Source organism: Chrysemys picta, chromosome 21 (genome assembly GCF_011386835.1).
Source record: "Chrysemys picta bellii isolate R12L10 chromosome 21, ASM1138683v2, whole genome shotgun sequence".
Classification (NCBI taxonomy): domain Eukaryota; kingdom Metazoa; phylum Chordata; order Testudines; family Emydidae; genus Chrysemys; species Chrysemys picta.
The window spans coordinates 2,008,385-2,030,593 of NC_088811.1; the positions used below are offsets into that span (position 1 = coordinate 2,008,385).

Genomic DNA, 22,209 nt, shown 5'->3' on the forward strand with positions numbered 1-22,209 from the left:
CCTCCGTGCCAGGTGCACCAAGTGTGGGCAGGCAGGCTCAGCAAGGCAGGATCCAAGTGTGGAGGGGTTCTGTGTGGGGCAATCTGGGTGTGGGGGGCTCAGTGGGGGATCTGGATGCGGGGGGGATCGGGGCGCACAGGGGCTTGTTGGGAGGTTCTGGGTGCAATGGTAATGGCTCTGCAGGGGGGTTCAGGTGAAGGTGGTTGGGGTTCAGCGGGGGGTCTGGGTGTGGGGGGCTTAGTGGGGGGGGGGGAGAGAGTTTGCAGAGCTTCCTACAGCCGAGGGAGAAATCTGGGGGTTGGGTCTGACACGGCCCTGGATGCCGTGCAGGGGAAGAGGAAGTCCCGTCCTCCCCAGGCCAGCTGGGATGAGCAGCTGAGCCCGGTGCAGGGTAGGAGCCACTAGTTGGGTCTTTTCCAGTCCTGCCCCCTGCCCCACAATGATTTACCTCTCTGCTGGCTGCCCTGGGCGCCTGAAACATACTGCTGGGGAGGGTCGTATGTCCGCTCTTGTGGCTTCTCTGTCAAAGTCATTTTTCTGTGGGGAAGCAAAGAAATCTGCTGGGGACATAAATTCTGTGCATGCGCAGTGGTGCAGAATTCCCCCAGGAGTAATAAAAGTAGCATGGCTCTGGGGCAGAACCGGAACGACTGTTCGCCTCCCTTGTTTTCTGGCACACTTGCTGAAGCTCCTTTATTTTCATGCAGCACTGCTGCATGTCCCTGGTGTAGCCCTTCTCCTCCCATGCCCCGTGTGATTTTGGCATAGATGTCAGCATTTCTTCTGCAGGATCGGAGCTGTGCCTGCATAGACACTGTTCCCCACACAGCAATAAGATCCACCACTTCCTGTGCACTCCATGCTGGAGCGCGTTTGCGGCCTTGAGTCTCCATGATCAGCTGTGCTAGCGAGCTCTCCACACTGATCAAACAGGAAATGAAAATTCAAAAGTTCCCAGGGCTTTAACAAGGGCGCGTCTGTTTCCTGGGAACCTGGCTGATGTGCAGTGGAGTTGAAAGCGTTCTCCAGAGCGGTCACAGTGGAGCACTGTGGGACACCTCCTGGAAGCCAATTCATTCCAATTACACAGCGCAGTGTCTACACTATCCCCATGTCGACCCGTGGATGTCAAATCAAGTGCTATGCCTCTCGCGGAGGTGGAGTACAGAAGTCGACTTTACAGGCCACTTAGGTTGGTGGAAGGGACTCGGTATTGTAGACACATACATTATTAGATCGGCTTATGTTGCCTACATTTGTAGTGTAGACCAGACCTCAGACTCCGCAGATGAAAGACCAGGCCCTGGATGGGAGCTGCGCTCTTGTCATGCCATAGCATGTGGGGCAGAGGGCGCGTTGAATGTTCAGGGGCTGCCGGGGTGGCGTGCCCCTGTACTTGCATGTGCCAGGTTTCTCTGAACATAATTACCAGGCTGTCAGATACCCCAGCTGCCTTTTAACCTTCTGTGGATGCTGGCAGCACGTGGGTGCAGTGGCAGGCCAGTGAGGAAAGAGTTAAGTATCTCTGAGTAACTTTCCTTTCGGAGTGTTGCTGTGGCTGGTCCGAGCTGTATGGTAAGAAGGACCCAGGCAGCCCGGGCTCACTAAGCCATGGTCAGTGCACATCCAGCGTCCAGCGTGAGACATCGAGAGTGCTTATGGAAAACAGGAAATGTGGGCTGGAGAGAGGGAGGGGACGTCAGACAATAAACTGGGCTGGCTGGTGCAGGGTGAAATGAGCTTTGCCTGTCTCAGCTTCCCCTTCAGTTTAAACTGAGCTGCTCCCGCCTTTGACCTGGCTGGGCTGGTGATCAGGATCCCTGAGTGAGCGCTGGACTTCCACACCGGCAGCCAGATTGTGGCAACTTCCCTCCTGGGGGAGGTGGGCTCCAGATGCCATCGCGCCCCAGCATCACCCAGCCTCAGAAGGGGATGAGCCTGGGATGGTCGTGGGGAGCTCTCGCACTGCTGACATCTGGGCAGGGAAAAGATCACTGGGGGAAGTGGGGTGGTAAAGCTGCATGCTGAGGGACAGGCAGGCAGGGTCATACGATGGAGGGCAGGGACAGACACAGCTCTGAGGAGCACTCTCTGGTCCAGCCACTTAATTGTTTACTGTAAAAGCACCAGAATGGTGGTTCTCCTTACATCAGTGACTCAGGTAACCGCAGGTCCAGCTGTTGATATTTAAAGCGCCAGCTGTCGGTGTGCAGACAGTCTGAGCCGTCCCTTTTGCATGTGAATGTCTCCATTTGCCAACAGCCGTTCCCTGTTTAGCGCTATTCTGTTCAGTGCAATGGGATTATTTTTCTTCACCTGAGACCCAGGCTGGCTGGCGACTTTCTCCTGATACCCTTTGAAGATCAGATTCAAGGTAACACTGCAAAGTCGATACGATGACCCGGAAAATCACTAACAAGCGTCACACGGTTCTAGTTTCCTATTTTATTAATGAAAGTAAGGAATGCTGGAGCCCAGCGCTGTGCTGCCAAGACCCACTCGTGTCTGAGTGGAAATGGGTCCTATCTATTACATAAGAGACAAGAGGCTCAGATGGAGCCATGACATCTCAAATCAAGGGACTTTAATTGTTTTGGTTGTGAGCAATGTGCCAGAGAGCTGTTGGAGTAAGGGATGTGTGAGCTGCTCTGCACACATGGCTTGGCACAGTCTCGTCAGACTCGTCCCCTTCTGCAGGTTGTTGGTTTTGTATTGATCATATTCATTAATAGATTTGTTTCTACACTTGTTAGCATGTTCCCATTCGATAAATTATGCTGGAATTTGCAAACAACAAATTAGCAGCTATTGCATTAGTATATTACAGCTTGTTGGAAGCAGGATTGCTAGTAAATTACGAAGCTGCCACTTGGATCCTAACAGCGTTCTGGTTTATGGCACTGTCCTGCACTTGGAGTCATACGGGCAGAACCCCTTGCTCATACTGAACCCCACTGATTTTATTTGAACTCTGCATGGGTGTAGGTGTCTGTGCCGATCTGCTGCAGGATTGGGCCCAAGTGAGCAAGCTTCCGGAATCTGATGTTTGCCCAGGGAAACCCCTTCATTGCTCATCTTGAAACCACTGGTTTAATGATCGTGAAAGGTGCTGGACTGTGTCAGACTCGGAAACACTTAGCCCAGCAAGGAGAAGGCCTTTCTCCACAGCAGTGTGTCTTAGCTCTGCCATGGAGTGACCACTTTCAGGGAATTCGTGGCTCAGTCTGATCTTGGTCTTTTTGCTAAGGTTGCCAGCAAGGGGCTAATTTGTGTGAATTGCTGTAGTATTTCCTGTGATGTGTTTCCTGACCAACTAGAGATTGGGTAGAGTTCTGCAACTCGTTACCCATAGGCTACGTTTGTCTCAGAAGTGACTTTGGACTGCTCTGACTTGAGCTGGATTTGAACCAGGATTTGGATATGAGGCAGAAAGCTCCATGTTGAGTTTATTTTACTCAAAATCGTGTTTTCTGAGTGCTCCGTTCCATAGCTGCAGGTGAGAAGGTATCTCAACCTCGTTGGGTTTTCAGTGGAATGGTCTCTAGTCTGAGGACATTCCAATAGCCCTAGTAGAATACATGTTTGTCATGGGGACATGTTGGCTTTACATACAGGGTGCTTCTTGTTGTCTGTGGTTTCACTGATCTGAAATGCAGATGAGTTCCAAGAAGCATATGAAGATTAAACTAGTGAAATGTGTGCAGATGAATTTCAGTATCCTATTGTAAAGGGAGGTCGGCATGTATCAAATATGCAAGCACAGTATAGCTAGTAATTTCCCTATCCCTTTCATTGCCAGACTTCGTGTAAATGATGCTGTTCTCTTCCAGTCACCCACCCCACTCTCTAAGAGGAGATCGTCTAGACAAGGTAGCACATTAAAATGCTTTTGCAAGTGACTGGAGCCTAACTGTCTGTTTATTTAAAGAACATGGATTCAGACCTGCCTTTTATTGTCCAACAGACTTTGGGTAGAAGTCACAGTCCAGCAAATACATATTTTTTTGTGGTCATAGTAATGTTCTTTCTTTGCTTTTTATAGACACAACACAAAGCCCAGCTCACGTCAGCCTATCGCATCTTTTCCCCCTTAAGCAGAGCAGAGACCTTTGAAATGTAGTTTCTCTGCAAAAAATCATCTACGTTTTCTCCCGAGCTGATTATTTTATTTTAATAGTGCCCCGCCTAGAGACTATTTAGAAGCACCTGGAACTAACTGCAGAGTGTCGCACGTATGTTATCCGATTGACTACCTGGTGCAAAAAAGGAAAAGGAGAAAATTTGATAAATGTCTGTTGCATTCAATTTTTATTAACTCCTCATGTGGACAACATTAGTCTGATTTGATTCTGGCTGGCATAAAGGTTGATTGAAAGCCCAGTAGAACCGATGGAAAGACTGCCCTTGACTTTGAGTCACATTCCTAATGGGCATCAGAAATATATATGCAACAATGAATGATAAAGAAATCCAGAGTTGAGGCTGCTTCTCCTAAGCGCCTTTATTGATACCTGCTAGGGAAATGTACATTCCGCTGTAAATGAAGTAGGCAATCGGAATGAATTGTGAATGTGTGATACTGAGTACATGAATGGAGTGCAGACTTCTACACTTGGCTGGGCTTTTTAAAATATTTAATCTGTTAACGCTTTTATTTAAAAAACAACAACTTTTTTTGACCCTGAAATTTTAAGAGGAGCATTGTTAGATCTTAGTTTTTGCATGCATTAATTTGTAGTATGCCTTAATGTGTATCAGCTATGTTGCAACTCTTTAGAGTCTATTTGCCAGTAATACTCAATCATGAGCCGATGGCAGAATTGATGCAGCAAGTGCTGAGAAGATCTATTTACATAAAATAACCAGCCTGCAGTTTGAACCTGAACATATGTAGATGAAGGTCCTTGTCAGACAGGGAGGCAGAGAGAGAGAGAAGGGATTTCAACCTGTACTGCAGCAGTTACTATGGCAACCAATTATTCAGTGCTAAATTATAACTGTTTATAACACTGGTAAAGAGGAAGGCTCAATTTTGTTTCAAAAGCTTGAAGGACCAAAAATCAGTAATGGCTGCTGGGCAAGGATGCTTCCCTAGTGTTAGAACATTTGATTTTCTGTATTACAATATGAAAATCCATCTGCCCACAATGCTAGACTGGCTGAGAATGCCCAATATGGAGGAACAGAGACACACTTGAACTGGGGATGGTGAACAGTTCCAGCGGGCTGGCTGGCATCATGTTCAGACATGCACGGATTTGTCCTTCAAACAACAATGCAGTTAGAAAATTAAAATGTAACATAGGGCAAAATAACCCAAAGCAAAAAGGCGTGTGCAGAGGGTGTGTATTTTTTAATTTTTTTGGATACATTAAAAAACAGTCATTGACTGTTCAGTAAGATTTAAATGTCTAATAGTGAATTGGTAGAAACAAGGTTGAATCAATGGTATTTGTAATCTAGTGCAAGGTCTCAGGCCAACAGGGAATTAATTGTAATCTCTGTCTATGGTTCTTATCTGGCTCTTGTTATTGTGAGCCATCCTTCCTCATTTTCCTCCATTAATTTCTGGTCCCTAACTTTTCACTCACGGATTTATTCAAAAGCCCAGCTGTTTGCCACTGTTTAGGCTGAGACATCCTCAGACTGACTCTCCATGGTCATGCCTCCAACATTGCTCTTGCAACTTTAGAGTCTGAACATTGACCTGTATGCTGTCTGTGATTGGCTACAAAGGAATACCTGACCAAATAATTGTGAGCCGTCCTCAGATTTTGTTATAAAGTATAAATGTCTGGTTCTAAAGAGAAAAATAAGATGTCTCGTCTTGTACTAAACCCCACAAAATGTAGGAAAGGCCTTTCCTTTAATAGACATGCTGCTGAATTATGAGTCTCTCCTCTAATCAATGTGAGGGGTATCAGGTGATCAGATTTCTGAGAGAAGGAAATGTTTTATTGGTGACAGGATGGTTCATGGGCTGTGGAACTTTCCACATCTAGGTGCTGGTCTAAACCACCAGAGTGGGTCAGGAGTGAGCCAGAGCTTTTCCCACCTGCTGTTTATCTGGTGGTCTCAGACCAGTTCCTCGTAGGCTGATGTTCATATAATGAAAAGCCTTTGCCAGTGTTGCCCCCTATCTCAGCTGAGTAGCCAAGGATTGAATAGTTATGGAGGGTGAAGCACGCTTTACCCTGGGGAATAGGCCAGGACAGGGTTGAGCAAGAGCAGGGCTAAACGCACGCTGGTGCTGCCTGGGTGTGACTTGTTACCATCACACTGGACCTGGCTATGTAGGACACAGCCTAATGTTTTGTAAGAAGAATCTACATTGCTAAATATAATAATTGGCAACAGCTTCCCCCCAGGAGAGGGGCGGTCCATGGAAGCTCATGACAGAACTCATGGTCCCTGGCTAACTGGCTCCCTTTGCACTGTGTGTTTTGATCACAGCTGTGTGTGTCTGTTGCGTTTAAAAACAATCTTCCTGCCAGCAAACCTCAGTGGAAATATTAGTCCTGCGTGCAACTTCAGATCAATCAGTCCTTCTGACGGCTTGGCTCCCCTCAGTTGATTATTGCCAATTAATGTGACTGCTCCCTATGGCAGACACAGAGCAAAATCAAAGTGCAGGTTCTGGGTAAGGAAGAAATATGCAAATGCACTGTTAGTGAGTGCAGAAGATGACCTCTGGACCTCAAGGCCTTTGGCCAGCCAAGGGTCAGCCAGCAGCTGCTAGCTCTTCTGGGGGCTTGTGACAAGATCCACTCACTGCAAGAGCTCATCCTCCTGGTTGGGCATGGAGTAGCGGTTTTCTTCCCATATGGCACCCCCCGCCAATGCTCACTCAGTTGTGGTGGCGGTGTCTTCCTGCAATTCACAGTGCTCTCTCTTTGCGACTCAGCCTCCGGCTTGGTCACCATGTAGTCCCCTCAGTTCTGGGGTATCAAAGTCTCACTAGACCAGCTGTCCAGGTGGCACCTCCAATATCCTGCGCCACTTCCCAGTGGCTGGTAAGGGAACCCAGGCCCCCCCCTCTACACTGGATTCCAGCCCCGGGATCCTATAACCAGCAGCCATGGTCTGCCCAGTCCCACTCTTTGCTGCTGCTTCCCTGCGCTTCTTCCTACTCCACCTTCTCAGACTTTCTTTCCCCCACAGCTCCTCCGGCTTGACCCATCTTCCAGGACTAGGATCCCAGGGCTTATTTTCACCCTGCATTTCTTCCTTCCCAGCTCTCTTCTCTCATAGAGTGACTGCAGCCTCTGTCCCTGCAGCCTCTTTCTGCTGCAAACTTCCTGGCTTTATATTTTACCCAGCTTCTCCTCTAGTGGGTCTTCATCAGCAATTAGTCATTTATAAATCCGTGGGCCTCCCTTCAGGTGACAGTGTGAAGGGTAATTGGCCTCTTTTGGGCCACCTCAACCCCTTCACGGCTGGTGTTGGTGAACACCCTATCACATATCCTCCCCTTTAAGACTGCAACCCTTCGGGGTACAGGTGCCTTACTGTCTTAAAAATAAAGAAACTTAAAAAAAAAGTTAGGGGCTCTTTTTATTTGATGTTTGGCTTTTGACTCTTTAGACTGCACTCTGATCACATGTTCAAGATTTTCTGTGCAAACATAAAAGCTAGAAACTTTATATATACAGTATATGTGAGAGCTGAGATTCTCATGTGGTCACCTGACTCCAGGAGCTGAGACTTTAAGGAGAACACCAAATATTGTGAGACTCATGATAAAATCAGGAGTATTGACAACACTGCTGCCTTAGCAAAGGTTAGGGCCAAGATTTTACAATATAATGTTGGAGGGGAGGGGTGCTCTCGTATCCTGCTGGTCACCATCAGATTGACATTATTTGGGTGTTGTATTCTCTTTTTAACCTTCTCTTTTTCAAGGAAGGACTAATGTTGCACAAGGGATTTGGCCTTTGACTACAGGCTGCCAGTGGGGTGCTGCCCTTCCTGCCTTTCCTTTTCTCCATTTGGCTATTGCTGTTGTCTTTCCTAGCCCATCTCTTTCATGTGTCTGCTCTCTTTGGACTCCTCTTTACTTAACACACATGAAAGCAGAACAGTACCATTTGCACACCAACATGGTATTGGGTCCTGATGGTTGTACTCAGGCAGAGCTATCCTTGGGTTCGGTGGGACTGCAGGCGAGGCCCCATAGACTCCATGACAGAAACGGGAACGGGTCAAGATACTGATATGTTGGCAACTCAGGGCTGTAGGAAACCTTATTGTCCACAGTGATAATGGATAGAAGGAAATAATTTCTTCCTGCTCCCATACTGCAGAACTTTGGATCATATACACCTGGGAAGGGGCCTGGTGTGGTGTCAAGAGAAGAGTAAAGTGCAAAGCGTGTGTCTGGACTGTGAAATGTAACTGATTTACAGCGAGAAGGCCGGGGCTGGGGGGAGGGAGAGCTGTGGTGCTGTCAGTGCAGCAAATAACAGAGCTGAAGAGAAACTGACAAAATCAGTGTTTGATAATCTAACCGATGTAACACAACTAAAGAAATCCTGTCTTCCTTAGCTCCCATAGTTGCCATATGAGAGTGCCATTTTATTTATGCTAAGACATAAACAAATACAAGGCAGAAATCCATAAATTACCTTGTTTGATGTCAATCAGAGATGTTGCAGAACTTGAAATTTTAGGATCTTTTAGAAAAGCAGTTAGCTGTCTCTGTCTATGACATAGCATATGTCACTGGTTAGAGCTGTTGTTTTCTTTAACACATCATTCAGTTTTTTAATATATAAATTAATTTAGCATCCGTTGCTATCTATTTATTTGTCTGTTTTATACCATCACAAATCAGAATAGTACCTGGGTGCTACCTTGCGGTAGCCCCGGGTGATTTTGTGAAAATACATATATACTCATCACAAAGGATAGGCCAAGTAAACACCCCCTTTACGTGACTAGGGCCAAACATCCCCACGACACACATGGTGCAGCATTGACAGTGAAGTAAGAGCATGATTTACAGATACATTGGACAAGACAGCTGTTTCCATAATGAATGTCATCTGTGTTGCATTATTTTCCATTTAATTTATATGTAGGCTTTTCTATCACCCCTGGGGGAATTCTGCGCCACTGCGCAATGCAGAATTTTGCAGAAATTAATGTATGTGTGCAGAATTTACTTTCCCCCACAGAAATGGGCTGCAATGCTGCTGGCTGCCAATAGGGGCCACTGGACTCAGCAGAGCCCAGCTCGCACATAGAAGACACTGCTGCGGGCAGGGAGAGGGAGCTAGCGGGTTCCTGGCAGCTGCAGTTCCCAGCATGCCCTGAGGGAAGGCGAGGGCGGCGCGCGGGAAACTCTGTGCAAGCCCCAGACTGAGCATCAGGCTGTTTTTCCCTCTGCATCCCTGGGCTTGGGGATGGGGGGAGAGGGATGGATGTCTGGTCAAGGGGGGGTCCACAGCTGGGTTCTGGGGGGGTGCGGTATCTGGGGCAGAGGGAGCCCTGCAGCTGAGATCGGGGGGGGGGGGGTCGAGTGTATTGGCTGCAGGGGCCCTGCAGGTGGGCTCTAGGGGGGAGAGGTTGTTTGTTTCTGGCTCCCCGGCTGGGCTCAGGGAGGGGGGAAAGGGGGCAGAGAAACAGGAACTGGGTTATCATAGGGATTTCTTTAACTCTCTACTCCTGGGGGAATTTTTATGTATCTGTATTGTTACGAACATACTTGCTGACAGGTATTTTGAAATAAATTACCAAAATAATTAAAACTGGTGTGATTATGTAGTGTTATCCTGACAAATAAAATTTGCAGGATTTTAAATATTGTGTGCAGAATTTTTAAAATTTTGGCACAGAATGCCCCCAGGAGTATTCTATGCTGCTCACCATTGTAGTTTCTGAGCATTTAGCACATGTTGGTGCATTTATACTCCCAGCATGTCTGTGATGTAGGTAAGTATTCTTGTCTCCATTTTACAGATGGGATACTGAGACACAAGGTCACCCAGGAAGTCTGTGGCAGAACTGGGACTGGATATCAGAACATAAGAATGGCCATGCTGGGTGAACCAGTGGTCTTTCTAGCCCAGTATCCTGTCTTTCAACAGTGGCCGGTGCTAGATGCTTCAGAAGGAATGAACAGAATGGGGCAATTTATTGAGTGATCTATCTCCTGTTGTCCAGTCCCAGCTTTCAGCAGTCAGAGGTTTAGGGACCCCCAGAGCTTGGAGTTGCATCCCTGACCATCTTGGCTAATAGCCATTGATGGACCTGTCCTCCCTGAATTTATCTAATTCTTTTTTGAACCCAGTTATACTTTTGGTCTTCACAACATCCCCTGGCAATGAGTTCCACAGATTAACTAAAGAAGTACTTCCAAATGTTTGTTTTAAACCTACCTATTAATTTCATTGGATGACCCTGGTTATATGCGAAGGGGTAACTAACACTTCCTTATTCACTTTCTCCACACCAGCCATGATTTTATAGACCTCTATCGTATCCCCCCTTAGTTGTCTCTTATCTAAGATGTCATTTTAATCTCTCCTCATATGGAAGCTGTTCCATCCACCTAATCATTTTTGTTGCCCTTCTCTGTACTTTTTCCAATTCTAATGTATCTTTTTGGAGATGGGGGTGAACAGAACTGCATGCAGTATTCACGGGTGGGCATATCATAGGTTTATAGAATGGCATTATGATATTTTCTGGCTTATCATCTATCCCTTTCCTAATGGTTCCTAGCATTCTGTTAGCTTTTTTGTCTGCCGTTGCACATTGAACAGATGTTTTCAGAGAACTATCCACGACTCCAAGATCTCTTTCTTGAGAGGTAACAGCTAATTTAGACCTCACTATTTTGGGATTACATTTTCCAATGTGCATTACTTTCCATTTATCAACATTGAATTTTGTCTGCCATTTTCTTGCCCAGTCACCCAGTTCAGTGAGATCTGTTTGTAACTCTTTGCAGTCAGCTTGGTCTTAAATATCTTGAGTAATTTTGTATCATCTGCAAATTTTGCCACTTCACTGTTTACCCCTTTTTCCAGCTCATTTATGAATATGTTGAACCACACTTGTCCCAGTACAAGTTCCTTGTGGAACTCTGCTATTTACCTCTCTCCACTATGAAAATTGACTCTTTATTCCTACCCGTTGTTTCCTGTCTTTTAACCAGTTACTGATTACCCATGACAGCTTACTTTGCTTTAGAGCCTTTGGTGAGGGACTTTGTCAGAGGCTTTCTGAAAGTCCAAGAACACTATATCCACTGCATCACCCTTGTCCACATGCTTGTTGATGCCCTCAAAGAATTCAAATACATTGGTAGGCCTGGAATTCCCATTACAAAAGCAGGGTTGGCTTTTCCCCAACAGATCATGTTCATTTATGTGTCTGATAATTCTGTTCTTTACTGTAGTTTCAACCAATTTCCTTGGTACCGAAGTTAGGCTTACCACCCTGTAATTGTGGCACCTTAGAGACTAACAAATTTATAAGGTGCCACAAGTCCTCCTGTTCTTCTTTTTGCGGATACAGACTAACACGGCTGCTACTCTGAAACTTTTCACCCTGTAATTGTCAGGATCGCCTCTGGAGCCTTTTTTCAACAATCAACATTAGCTATCTGCTGGTCATCCGACAGCCTCCATGTGATAAGTTACCTACCACAGTTAGTAATCTTGCAGTTTCATATTTGAGTTGAACTAGTACTCTTGGGTGAATCGCATTTGGTCCTGGTGACTTGTTACTATTTAGTTTCTCAGTTTGTTCCACTCACTTCAGTGTGGGACAGATCCTCAGATTTGCCATCTAAAAAGAATGGCTCAGGTGTGGGAACCACCACACCTCGCATCCTCTGCAGTGAAGACTGAGGCAAAGAATTCATTTAGTTTCTCTGCAATAGCCTTGTCTTCCTTGAGTGCTCCTTTAGTACCTCAATCATCCAGTGGCTTTTTGACTGTCTTCCTGCTTCTGATGCACTTAAATATTTTTTTTGCTGTTAGTTTTTGTGTCTTTTGTTGTTCTTCAAATTTGTTTTTGGCCTGCCTAATTATTCTTCTACACTTGACTTGCCAGAGTTTATGCTCCTTTGTGTTTTCCTCCGTAGGATTTGACTTCCAATTTTTAAAGGATGTCTTTTTGACTCTAACTGCATCTTTTACTATGTTCTTTAGCCATGGTGGCATTTTTTGGCTCTCTTGCGGTTTTTTTGAATTTGGGGTATACATTTAGTTTGAGCCCCTTTTATGGTGTTTTAAAACAGTTTCCATGCAGTTTGCAGGCTTTTCACTCTCTGGACTATTCCTTTTAGTTTCCATTTAACTAGCCTTCTCATTTTTGTGTGGTTCGCCTTTTTGAAGTTAAATGCTAGTGTGATGGGTTTCTTAGGTAATTTCCTCCCTAGAAGGATGTTAAATTTAATGACATTATGGTCACTATTTCTGAGCGGTTCAGCTATATCTACCTCTTGGACTAGATCCTATGCACCACTGAGACTAAATACCGAATTGCCTCTCCCCTTCTGCGGTCCAGGACTAACTGCTCCAAGAAGCTGTCATTAATAGTGTCTAGAAATTTTCTCTCTGGATTGCATAATGAGGTGACATGTTTCCAGTCAATATGGGGATAGTTGAAATGCCCCATTGTTATTGGCTTCTCTGTTTTTGTAGCCTCTCAAATCTCCCTGTGCATTTCACAATCACCATCCTGGACAGGTGGTCAGTAGTATATTTCTACTGCTATACTCTTATTATACAAGCATGGAATTTCTGTCCATAGAGTTTCTGTGGTGCTGTTTGATTCATTTAAGATTTTTACTACATTTGACTCCATGCTTACTTGCACATGGAGTGCCACTCCCCCCACCAACCTGACCTATTTCGTCATTCTGATATATCTTGTATCCTGGTATTACCCTGTCTCATTGGTTATCACCGTTCCACCAAGCTTCTGTGATGCCTATGATATCAATATCCTCATTTACACGGCGCTCAAGTTCACCCATCTTAGTATTTAGACTTCTAGCATTTGTGTACAAGCACTTATAAAACTTGTCAATACTTAGTTGTCTGCCTTCTGTCTGCCTTAGTTGTCTGATGTAATTGAATGGGGACTCTTGTTCATTTGACTGTTTCTCTTTAGTTCCTACCTGTACTTTATCAACTTCTATCCTCTCCTCTTTAATAGGATATAGAGTATCCCCTTTAATAAATCCTTCCCTATGGGATGTGTCTGTCTGACCTGTCGGCTTTCCCCCAGCCCTTAGTTTAAAAACTCCTGTACGACCCTTTTAATTTTACATGCCAGCAGCCTGGTTCCATTTTGGTTTAGGTGGAGCCCATCCTTCCTGTATAGTCTCCTCCTTTCCCAAAAGGCTGCCTAGTTCCTATAAACCTAACTCCCTCCTTCAAACACCATTGTCTCCTCCACACATTGAGACCCTGCAGTTCTACCGATCTACTTGGAACCCGGTCTGGAACTGGAAGCATTTCAGAGAATGCTACCATGGAGGTCCTGGACTTCAATCTCTTACCTAGCAGCCTAAATTTAGCCTCAAGGACCTCTCTGCTACCTTTCGTTGTGCCACTGGTTCCTACATGTACCAGGACCACTGGCTGCTCCCCAACCCTGCATTTAAGTCTGTTTAGATGTCTCGAGAGGTCCGCAGCTTTCACACCGGGCAATTCACCATGCGGTTCTCCCGGTCATCACAAACCCAACTATCTATATTTCTAATAACTGAATCCCCTATGACTATTCCCTGTCTGGAGGGGTATCCTCCGTATGAGAGGATCCCATGACATCATCTGGAAGGAGAGTCCCAACCATGGGATCGCTGATGTGCTCCTTCCCCAAGTCTTTCATCTTCCTCAACTGTCCAGAGGCTGGCAGCCTGGGGCGGGACCGCTCAACTGTCCTGGAAAGTCTGTGCTTCCTTAGCTCCTCCAGTTCAGCCACTCTGGTCTCAAGAGCCCATACTCAGTCCGGGAGGGTCATACGCTGCTTGCACTGAATGTGCATATATGTTACCTGCCCACAAGGCCTGTCATCCTACATGCTGCATTCAGTGCAATAAACTATACAACCCCCTACTCTGCAACTGGTCTTCTGTCTGCATCATTATATAGCAGATCTGCTGAGTCCCAGTCCAGTGCCTTAACCAGAGGACTGTCCTTCCCTTGCAACAAAATTATGAATGGAAAACAATGTTCCTGCTTGTGTCTCCTACAGTCAGACCCTTCTTACAGCCCAGATTAGGCCAAGTGGGAGTGCGTTTCCTTGGCTTCTGCTAGGGTGTTGCTATCCACATGTACTGTGGCTGGAGTGTTTTAAAATGTGAAAGTAACAAATGGGAGTGACTGAATCTGGCAAATGACCAGAAGGGTTTGTGCAGGGAAGCTGGGGAGGGGAGATCCTGGCCCTTCCTTCACTGTCTCTTCCTCTTTTAGGGGAGCAATGATGAAATATCTGAAAACGAAGAGGAACTGGAGGAGAAATCTGAGAGCGAAGGAAGTGACTATTCGCCCAACAAAAAGAAGAAGAAGAAGCTCAAAGAAAAGAAAGAGAAAAAAGCCAAGCGGAAGAAGAAAGATGAAGAGGAGGATGATAACGAGGAAGGAGGTTTAAAGGTACCTACAATTAGACTGTCCAGGAGCTAGCACCCCATTAGTCGGGTTGTTTCTGAGAATGGGAACCTTAGGGCACCTCCCTGTTACTCTCTCTGAATGCGAGAATGGGCTGTGGCAGCACAGGTTGTGGGAAAAGGCCAAGGGGGCTGTTTTTTACTCTATCCTGCCCTTCCTCAGGAGGAGTTTCATTTCAGTCTCTGCCCATATCCTTACCTGGGGGTCTGATCCTGCAGGGAATGGAGTGCTCCCGCTCCCACATGCTCCCAGAGGAGCCGAGGGCACTCGGCACCTGGCAGGATTGGTGCTTGGGAGAGCTGTGTGGAGGAGGAAATTCTGTTTCATGAAGGATTTGGAAATTTGGCTTCGTTCCAAACTGGAGCAAAACCTAAAAATTTGAAATTATCCAAAGAAAAATTCTGACTTTTTTTTGTTTGTTTTGGGTTGATTGAAACATTTTGTTTCAGTTTTGACTTTTAAAAATGCTGCATTCTATTACAAAATAAAAACATTTCACAGTGGAAAGCCTGAAGGGTTTTGTTGTGACAACGTTGAAATGGAACATTTCCATATTGCCAGAACTTTCCCCGTTATTTCCAAACCAGAATTCCAGCAAAATGGATCTGAGTTCGGGAAGCGTGTCAGCATCGATGGCACTGGGTATTCTGGTGGGAAATGATTCTTCAACCAGCTCCAGCCCCTTGTCCCTCTGTTAGTTTGGCTCTTAGCTGCTCTTTGGAGGTCTCTGTTGCACAGTCACCAGTAGTGCCATTGAGAGTTGTGTTTCATTTGTGTATCTGGTTCTGTGGAAAAGCAGATGAGAGACAACTCTCTGGCTCCTCGGACACTGATGTTAAAACAGCCTTTGCTTTTCAAAAAAATCCACTAACACCGGGGTCATCCCTCCCCCAGGTGCGGAAAAGCAGCAGCACCCAGTGAGTCACTGGAGTGGACTGGGGCCTTGGGCTGTCACAGCTACTAGCAAATGGATTTTGCCGCAGTTCCCATTTATGCATTTGATGTGCCCACAAATTACGTTTTGTGGTGACACTAAAGCTGTGGAGACGTCACACTGTGGTGGGGTTAGGGCAGCATTTGGAAGGCCCTGTATTGTTTTCAAGCTAGGTAGTGTATTCGTTTACTAAGCACTTGTGCACGCTCCGTCTTTTAACCTACAGAAACAAATCCCCATGTTGTGGGTGTCTAGGAGTAGCAGTATATAAGAGGCGTGGCTGCGCACTGCTCGTTCGTAGCACCTCAGTTATTTGCATTAAATGTATCCCTTTGTAAATCCATAGGAGCCCAAGAGCTCAGCGCAGCTAATGGAGGAATGGGGCCTGGACGATGTGGATTATATGTTCTCAGAAGAAGATTACCATACTCTGACTAATTACAAGGCTTTCAGTCAGTTTCTCAGGTAAGAGGCTGAGCAGTGGAGCATTGTGCGTATGGATGGGGATCTGTTTTGTACTTGATTACTACCCAATCGAGTTGATAAAGCCAGGGCATTAGAATCCTAATTCCTCACCAACAGAAAACCAATCATGTGCAGTTTACTGACATTCTGCCAGACTGCACAATCAGCTCCTCCTCACGTGCAGGATCTGGGCTACAATCTCTGCAGAGACTCCGGATGTATCCCAAGTGGAGTTCTGCTCTAGGATGACCAGACAGCAAATGTGAAAAATCTGGACGGGGGTGGGAGGGTAATAGGAGCCTATATAAGAAAAAGACACAAAAATCGGGACTGTCCCTGTAAAATCGGGACATCTGGTCACCCTATTCTGCTCTCGCCCATAGCCAGCTGGACTCTAGGAGGTCACTGTTTGCTTTGAGGGCGAGGTTAGATGCAGCAGAGAACAGTTGCAATGTCCTATCACGGTGCTGTACAAGTAGTAATGAATCATCTATACCTTGGTGCTTCACCACATGTATCCGAGAGTTGTTCTTCAGGACACAGTTTTCCAAGGGGTTTCATTGCAGGACTGGTTGGAAAAGGCAGAAATATTTTCACAAAAAAATTTGCCCAATTTTTTGTTGTTGAAAATTGCGAATATCCTCCCCTCCCCTCCCCCCCCGGCCTCCGGCTGCTCTTTAAACTGGCTGAAAACGATCAAAGATTTTTTGGTGGAAAAAAAAGTCATTGAATATTTGAACATTCCCCTCTCTTTCCTTGCTAGGGCAGTTTTGGTTTCTACCATTTCCAGTGCATCTGTTGCCAGTGACTCTTCACAATCGGTGTCATGCATTGGCCACTAATTCATGTTACGCTTTTCCCTAGCGCATGATGAGTTAAAACAATCAGATAGCAGAGGAGCCCTATTGACTGGTGGTTTTTCCCGCCCCGCCCTGCAGGCCTCTCATTGCCAAGAAGAACCCCAAAATCCCCATGTCCAAGATGATGACGGTGCTTGGTGCCAAATGGCGAGAGTTCAGTGCCAACAACCCGTTCAAAGGCAGCTCGGCTGCGGCGGCAGCGGCTGCAGTGGCTGCAGCCGTGGAAACAGTCACCATTGCACCCCAGCTTTCTGCCAGCCCTCAGCAGTCTGCTCTGCCCATGGCCATCAGGAAAGCGAAAACCAAGGAGGGCAAAGGTAACGGGCCAGGCAGGAATGAATGGCTAACCGGACAGCTTGGGTAGATCTTGCAATGATAAATGATACTTGCAATATATTATTTAGCCACTAGATGTGCCCGTGTGCTACCAGACAGGGTGTGAAGCCTGGTAAGCAAGGGAGACAAAGCTGGAAATTGAGCTGTGGGGAAACTTGTGTGTCTGTAGTTTGTATTTGTTTTCTACAATAAATGCCACAGATGAACTGTGATTCCTTATATCATGACCGATCATGTTAGCAGGACCATGGAAAATTGTATAATAAATTTGTATCCTATTTTAAATAAAGCAATAATCATAATATTTCTTAATGTGATACCTGTGTCACAAAGGATCTCAAAGAGCGTTATAAATATTTGCTAGTGAAATCTCGCAACCTCCTGGAAAGTGCATTTTTCAAGCTGGTGTGAATTTGCAGGCCAGTAAGATCAGGACTGAGGGGCATTGGAAAATCTGCTGGGGGAAACTCAAATGGAATAGTAGGGGTGGTAGGATGCAGGGCAGGACATTGGCAGAGCAGATGTGTTCTGTCTGTATGCCTCTGTAATATTCAGCAGTCCGGCCGGTGCATTCCATCTGGACTGACCTAGGACGTTCAAGAACAGTCAAGAGACCACAATAGAAAAGATTACAAAAATAACGTATAAGGTATTTGATTTCCTAGAAGGCAGATGGAAGGACACTGCCTTCAAACCCCATTTGCAAGCACAGGGCTGACCATGTTAATCTACAGCAGCTCCTATGGAATTGATCTCATTTTTATTGAAATGAGTTTGTTACTATTAACATTTTCCTGCTCCTGACGGCGGAGACGGGAGGCTTCCCTCAGCGTTCAGAAAGGGCTTCCTGAGTCATTGGAAGAAAAAATGGGGAAAGGGAGGAGGGAGAGGAATCTCCCTTTGTTCCCACAGTGTTTTTCTTCATGAAGTTTCTGTTCCAGTTATGCAGCAGTCAATTCCCAATGCTTCGAGAGCTTTGAAAGGAGCAGCCCAAGAGGCTTGGTGCTGGTTGCAACAGTTTTCCTTTCCCATAGTTTTAGTGCAGCATCTCTCAGTCCACTTGGTTGATCTTGTGGGAGGAAGCTGTCGTCTATCTCCCTGGCCACACCCCCAGAGGTTAGTTATTTGCACCCATCTCTGCAGTATCTGAGCTGCAGTCCTTTTCCTGGCCCCTGGGGGGCAGGCTGCACTCTTCCCCCAAATGCAAAGCAGTTAAATATGAACCCTGGTTTCTAAGTGAAGCAGTTGGCCATCCCTTAGTATTTGCTTAGGGTTCCCACTGCGGAGCCACAGAGAGCCAGGAATCCAGGGGAAAGAAGCACTTTCAGGGAAGGAGACATGCTGCTTTCATTGCTCTGCTCTTGCATTTATAAAAGTTCAGTGAGGAATGTGTGTGAAGCATCATTTTCAAACAGGAAGGAAACTGTAAAAATGTAGAGCCTTGAACGTGGGACCTTCAGCACCAAAGCACAGGCCTTTGCCTCTTTAACTAAAGGAGTCGCTCTGTTAACGGGTAGCAGTATTAGGCACTTATCCTCTGTGTGGATTCAGTGTGCGTGGGGGAACATGATGTGATAAGCTAGAATGTTACACAGGCAATGCAAACACTCAGAAGATCCTTGAACGAAGGTAAATTGTGAGCGATGGGATTTGGGGAGAATGTAGAAATCAAGGTGTCCATCATTAGAACGTCAAGAAAATCTTTTTGTTCATTTAGGTCCGGGAGTGCGGAAGAAAATCAAGGGCTCCAAAGATGGGAAGAAAAAGGGGAAGGGGAAAAAGATGGCGGGCCTGAAATTCCGGTTTGGAGGAATCGCCAACAAAAGGAAAAAAGGCTCCTCAGTAAGCACTCTCTGTCTCTGAACGGGGAATGTTGGTGCTGGTGGAAGGTGCTGGGCGGGCAGCCCTGGGGATTGGAGTCCTCTGTTTTCCCCCAACATTTTGGGTAGTGGCCGGGCAAGCTTCTCCTGCCTGAAGCCCCATTCGCAGATAGGAGAAGGGTGTTCAGTTCTGTAGCTCATTCAGTTTTGGCCTCTCGCTGCCAGGAAGGGAGACAATTAGTGCCAGTTGCACTGATGGGTATTGGATGTGGCTACTTGTCCCACAGAGCTGGGCTGTGACCATCAGCCCATTTCGCACAGGGGGAAATTCACTCCTGTGCAGGGAGGGGCTAGCACACAGTCTGAGCAGCATCAAGGGCTGGAGTGGAATTTACACAGGGCATTGGCCCTCTGCACTGGCATGCATTTCACCCACTGAGAGCGCCGGGGAAATGCTGGCAGTCCCTCTGCACTTGGGCCTGGGTAAGGAAATCTTAAAATCTCATTTGCGTTTCTTTGTTAGAAACCAATCTTTGCTCAGTGGGTATTCTTTGGAAGAGAACTGCATCCAGGCTCACGTTCCTAGAGATGGCATGTTTGGGAATTTCTTCCACTAAAATCATAGAATCAGTTTTAATACTTTGCTGTGGTGAGTTCAGTGATAACGTAATTTCAGATTTCATTTGCAAATAAACTCTTTAGGGCCTGCCCTTGTACTGAATGCATGTCAGATAGAATTAGCAAATGTTTTAATTCTATTACCATATCTAGCCTGTGTTTTTCCAGCACAGTTCCTGGAGTAGACGACCATAGGAATAAATGGAGGGACAAAATAATCTGTAATACAGTTTGCATACTGTGCACTTGGCAGTGTATGAATATCAAATGTATGCAGAGTATTTTAACGAATAAATCTTTTAAATAACTGTTAAATAAGGACAGAACTCCTGTAGGTCTTGATAATATTGATCAGAATCCCATAACTTCAGCCTTATTGGAGTTCACTAACCCTCTGGATCCATTGCACGTAATATAATCAGTTTGTAAATTACTTTTGTGCAACAGAGATTCAAGTGAAAGAAGCATTTTTGAACCAGTCCACTGCAGTAGTTTTCAAACATACGTATTGAATATGTGGCAAATTTTCAAAAGTGGGCCCTGGATTTGTGCATTCACATTTTCAAGTGATGCTAAAAGCTCCGAGTTGCTCCCACGGTTAGTTAGAGGACTAAGTACAGGGGGTGTGTGAATCAAAGCTTCGGGGAGATGGGTTTAGGGTCCAGAATGAGAATTTAGACATGTTAATTTTAGGTGTGATGTCACAGGGTAAGTTTTAGCTCAAGTAACTATTTTCAAAAAAAAAAAAATCAACTAAGTAGTGAGTGTGTGACTTTTTGTGTGCGCGTGCGCATGCCGGGGTTACAGCAGACTGAAGCAATGGGGGGGTGGAGGGTGTGTGTGTGCCCTCACCGTCTCGGACCTGGAGAGGTAGTGCAGCCACCCAAGCAAGGGAGAGGAGGAGAGCTCCCCACTTTTAGCAGAGGATGTGGTAGCTTTGTTTCCCCCAGCCCTGCTCCCCCTCACTTTAACAGACACACATGCTTGTTTAGTGCTTTTCCTGGCAGGGGCTATTCTGGTTGAGGCCTGGAATTCTGAGCCCTCGTTGTGTCTGATACGCAAAGCTCCTGTTGGCTGGATCAGTCCGGTTTTGTGATCCAGGCAAAATCTGAACTGTGCTCAAATACAGTATCTCATGGAGCTACTTTTCAAGGGCACGAGCCAACAGCTCTTTACCTGCCAGGCCCTGGGTCAGGATGCTGCATTTCTCCTGCAAGACTAAAGCTGTCTAGTTGCCTGTGCTGTAATCCCGACTCACCCAAGCCGTGCCATTGACTCCAGTGAGGGGTGCAGGGAGTAGTCCTAGTGGCTGAGGTGTTCGATCAGACCATTGGGCCTTCTGGTCCAGTGTCCTGCCTCTGGCCAATCCCCGGTGTTCAGGGGACACTGAGCCGTCCCAGAATGACCCCTGGCTGGTTGTGCAGTGCACTCTGTGCATTTGTGAAGGTGTTGTCAGAGACAGCCGGGGAGCCCAGCCTCCGTCTCTTGTCAGGTAAGTGGAGAAGAAATTGGACTGTCGCCTGATTTAAATGGCTTGATTTGCACCCTTTAAATCTGCACTCAGAGTCTGTCAGTGATTTGGGATCTTAACCTGTCTGCTCCCTTCAACAGCTGCTGGAGGTGCCAGTGCACAGGCCTGGCAGCCTCCCTGCAGAGCTGAAGGGGAGGGAGCATTGTCCTGCAGAAACCAGTGGCTCGACACTGAGTCCGAGAGATTGGTGTAACACATAAAATTTACTTTGTGACACACTCTCATAACCTCTGCACCGTGGCACCAGGAGCCGTATAAGCCTGCATGGGGCCTGTCCCTAACTACTCAATGAGCCTGCAAGTTTTGCCGCTTGCTTTCGATGGGCTCAGCCCCGAGGAGCTCACTCCGTGGGCTGTGTTCTCCCTGTGCATTCGCCCAGCTCCTCGGTGCTGTGTTCCTCCTGCTGCGAGGACTGGCCCTCTGGCAGTGGGGGACGAGAGGCCAACGCTTTGCCTCTGTGTGGTTTGATTTCCCTTGCAGAGTGAAGAGGAGGAGCGGGAGGAGTCGGACTTTGACAGCGCCAGCATCAACAGCTCTTCGGTGCGCTCCGAATGCTCGGCGGGCTTGGGAAAGAGAGGGAAGAGGAGGAGAAAGAAAAAGAGGAGTAGGCCATTTCTTTGTACTCCGCTCCTGTTCTGTTTGGATTTCCCACTTTGATGTGTGCTTCTCTGGTCCCTGGAGCCCTGTGTGGGAGCTTTCACTGCAGCGTCTGACCCTGGCTCCGTGTGGGGGTGTGTGGGGGCGAGGGGCGCCTTCATTCACACCCAACGCGAAACGCCACTGCTGGCTTGTGTCTCGCCAGGGCTGTGAGCAGCTCCCGTGCTTTCAGCACTGCCGCGCAGCCCCAGCACAGCCTGCTTTGGAGGGAGAGCCCTGTCTGCTGGCCTGGCATTGTTCCCCTTCCATGGAAACGGTATTTCCGGGAACACGCCACCAGTAAATTTAGCCTTACAGTGTGGCCAGCCACGTAGGCCAAGGTGTCTAGCTGACATGCGGGCCATAGGGGAGCATGAAG

At 46.7% G+C, this 22,209-nt stretch overlaps 1 protein-coding gene across 8 annotated transcripts in view; it reads left to right on the forward strand.

The window, feature by feature from the left end:
* Positions 1-22,209, forward strand: part of CHD5 (chromodomain helicase DNA binding protein 5) — an 86,774-nt gene that overhangs the window by 18,278 nt on the left and 46,287 nt on the right. For 7 of the 8 annotated variants that reach the window (XR_010594209.1, XR_010594208.1, XM_065574873.1 and 4 more), the window contains exons 3-7: positions 14,436-14,615; positions 15,911-16,029; positions 16,968-17,206; positions 18,943-19,067; positions 21,675-21,798. Coding sequence is in view for 6 of the 8 variants with exons in the window: in XM_065574873.1 (XP_065430945.1) it covers positions 14,436-14,615; positions 15,911-16,029; positions 16,968-17,206; positions 18,943-19,067; positions 21,675-21,798 (787 nt within the window). In the remaining 2 variants the exon portion in view is untranslated. The remainder of the gene's footprint in view (positions 1-14,435; positions 14,616-15,910; positions 16,030-16,967; positions 17,207-18,942; positions 19,068-21,674; positions 21,799-22,209) is intronic. The other variant, XM_065574874.1, reaches the window with a different exon arrangement.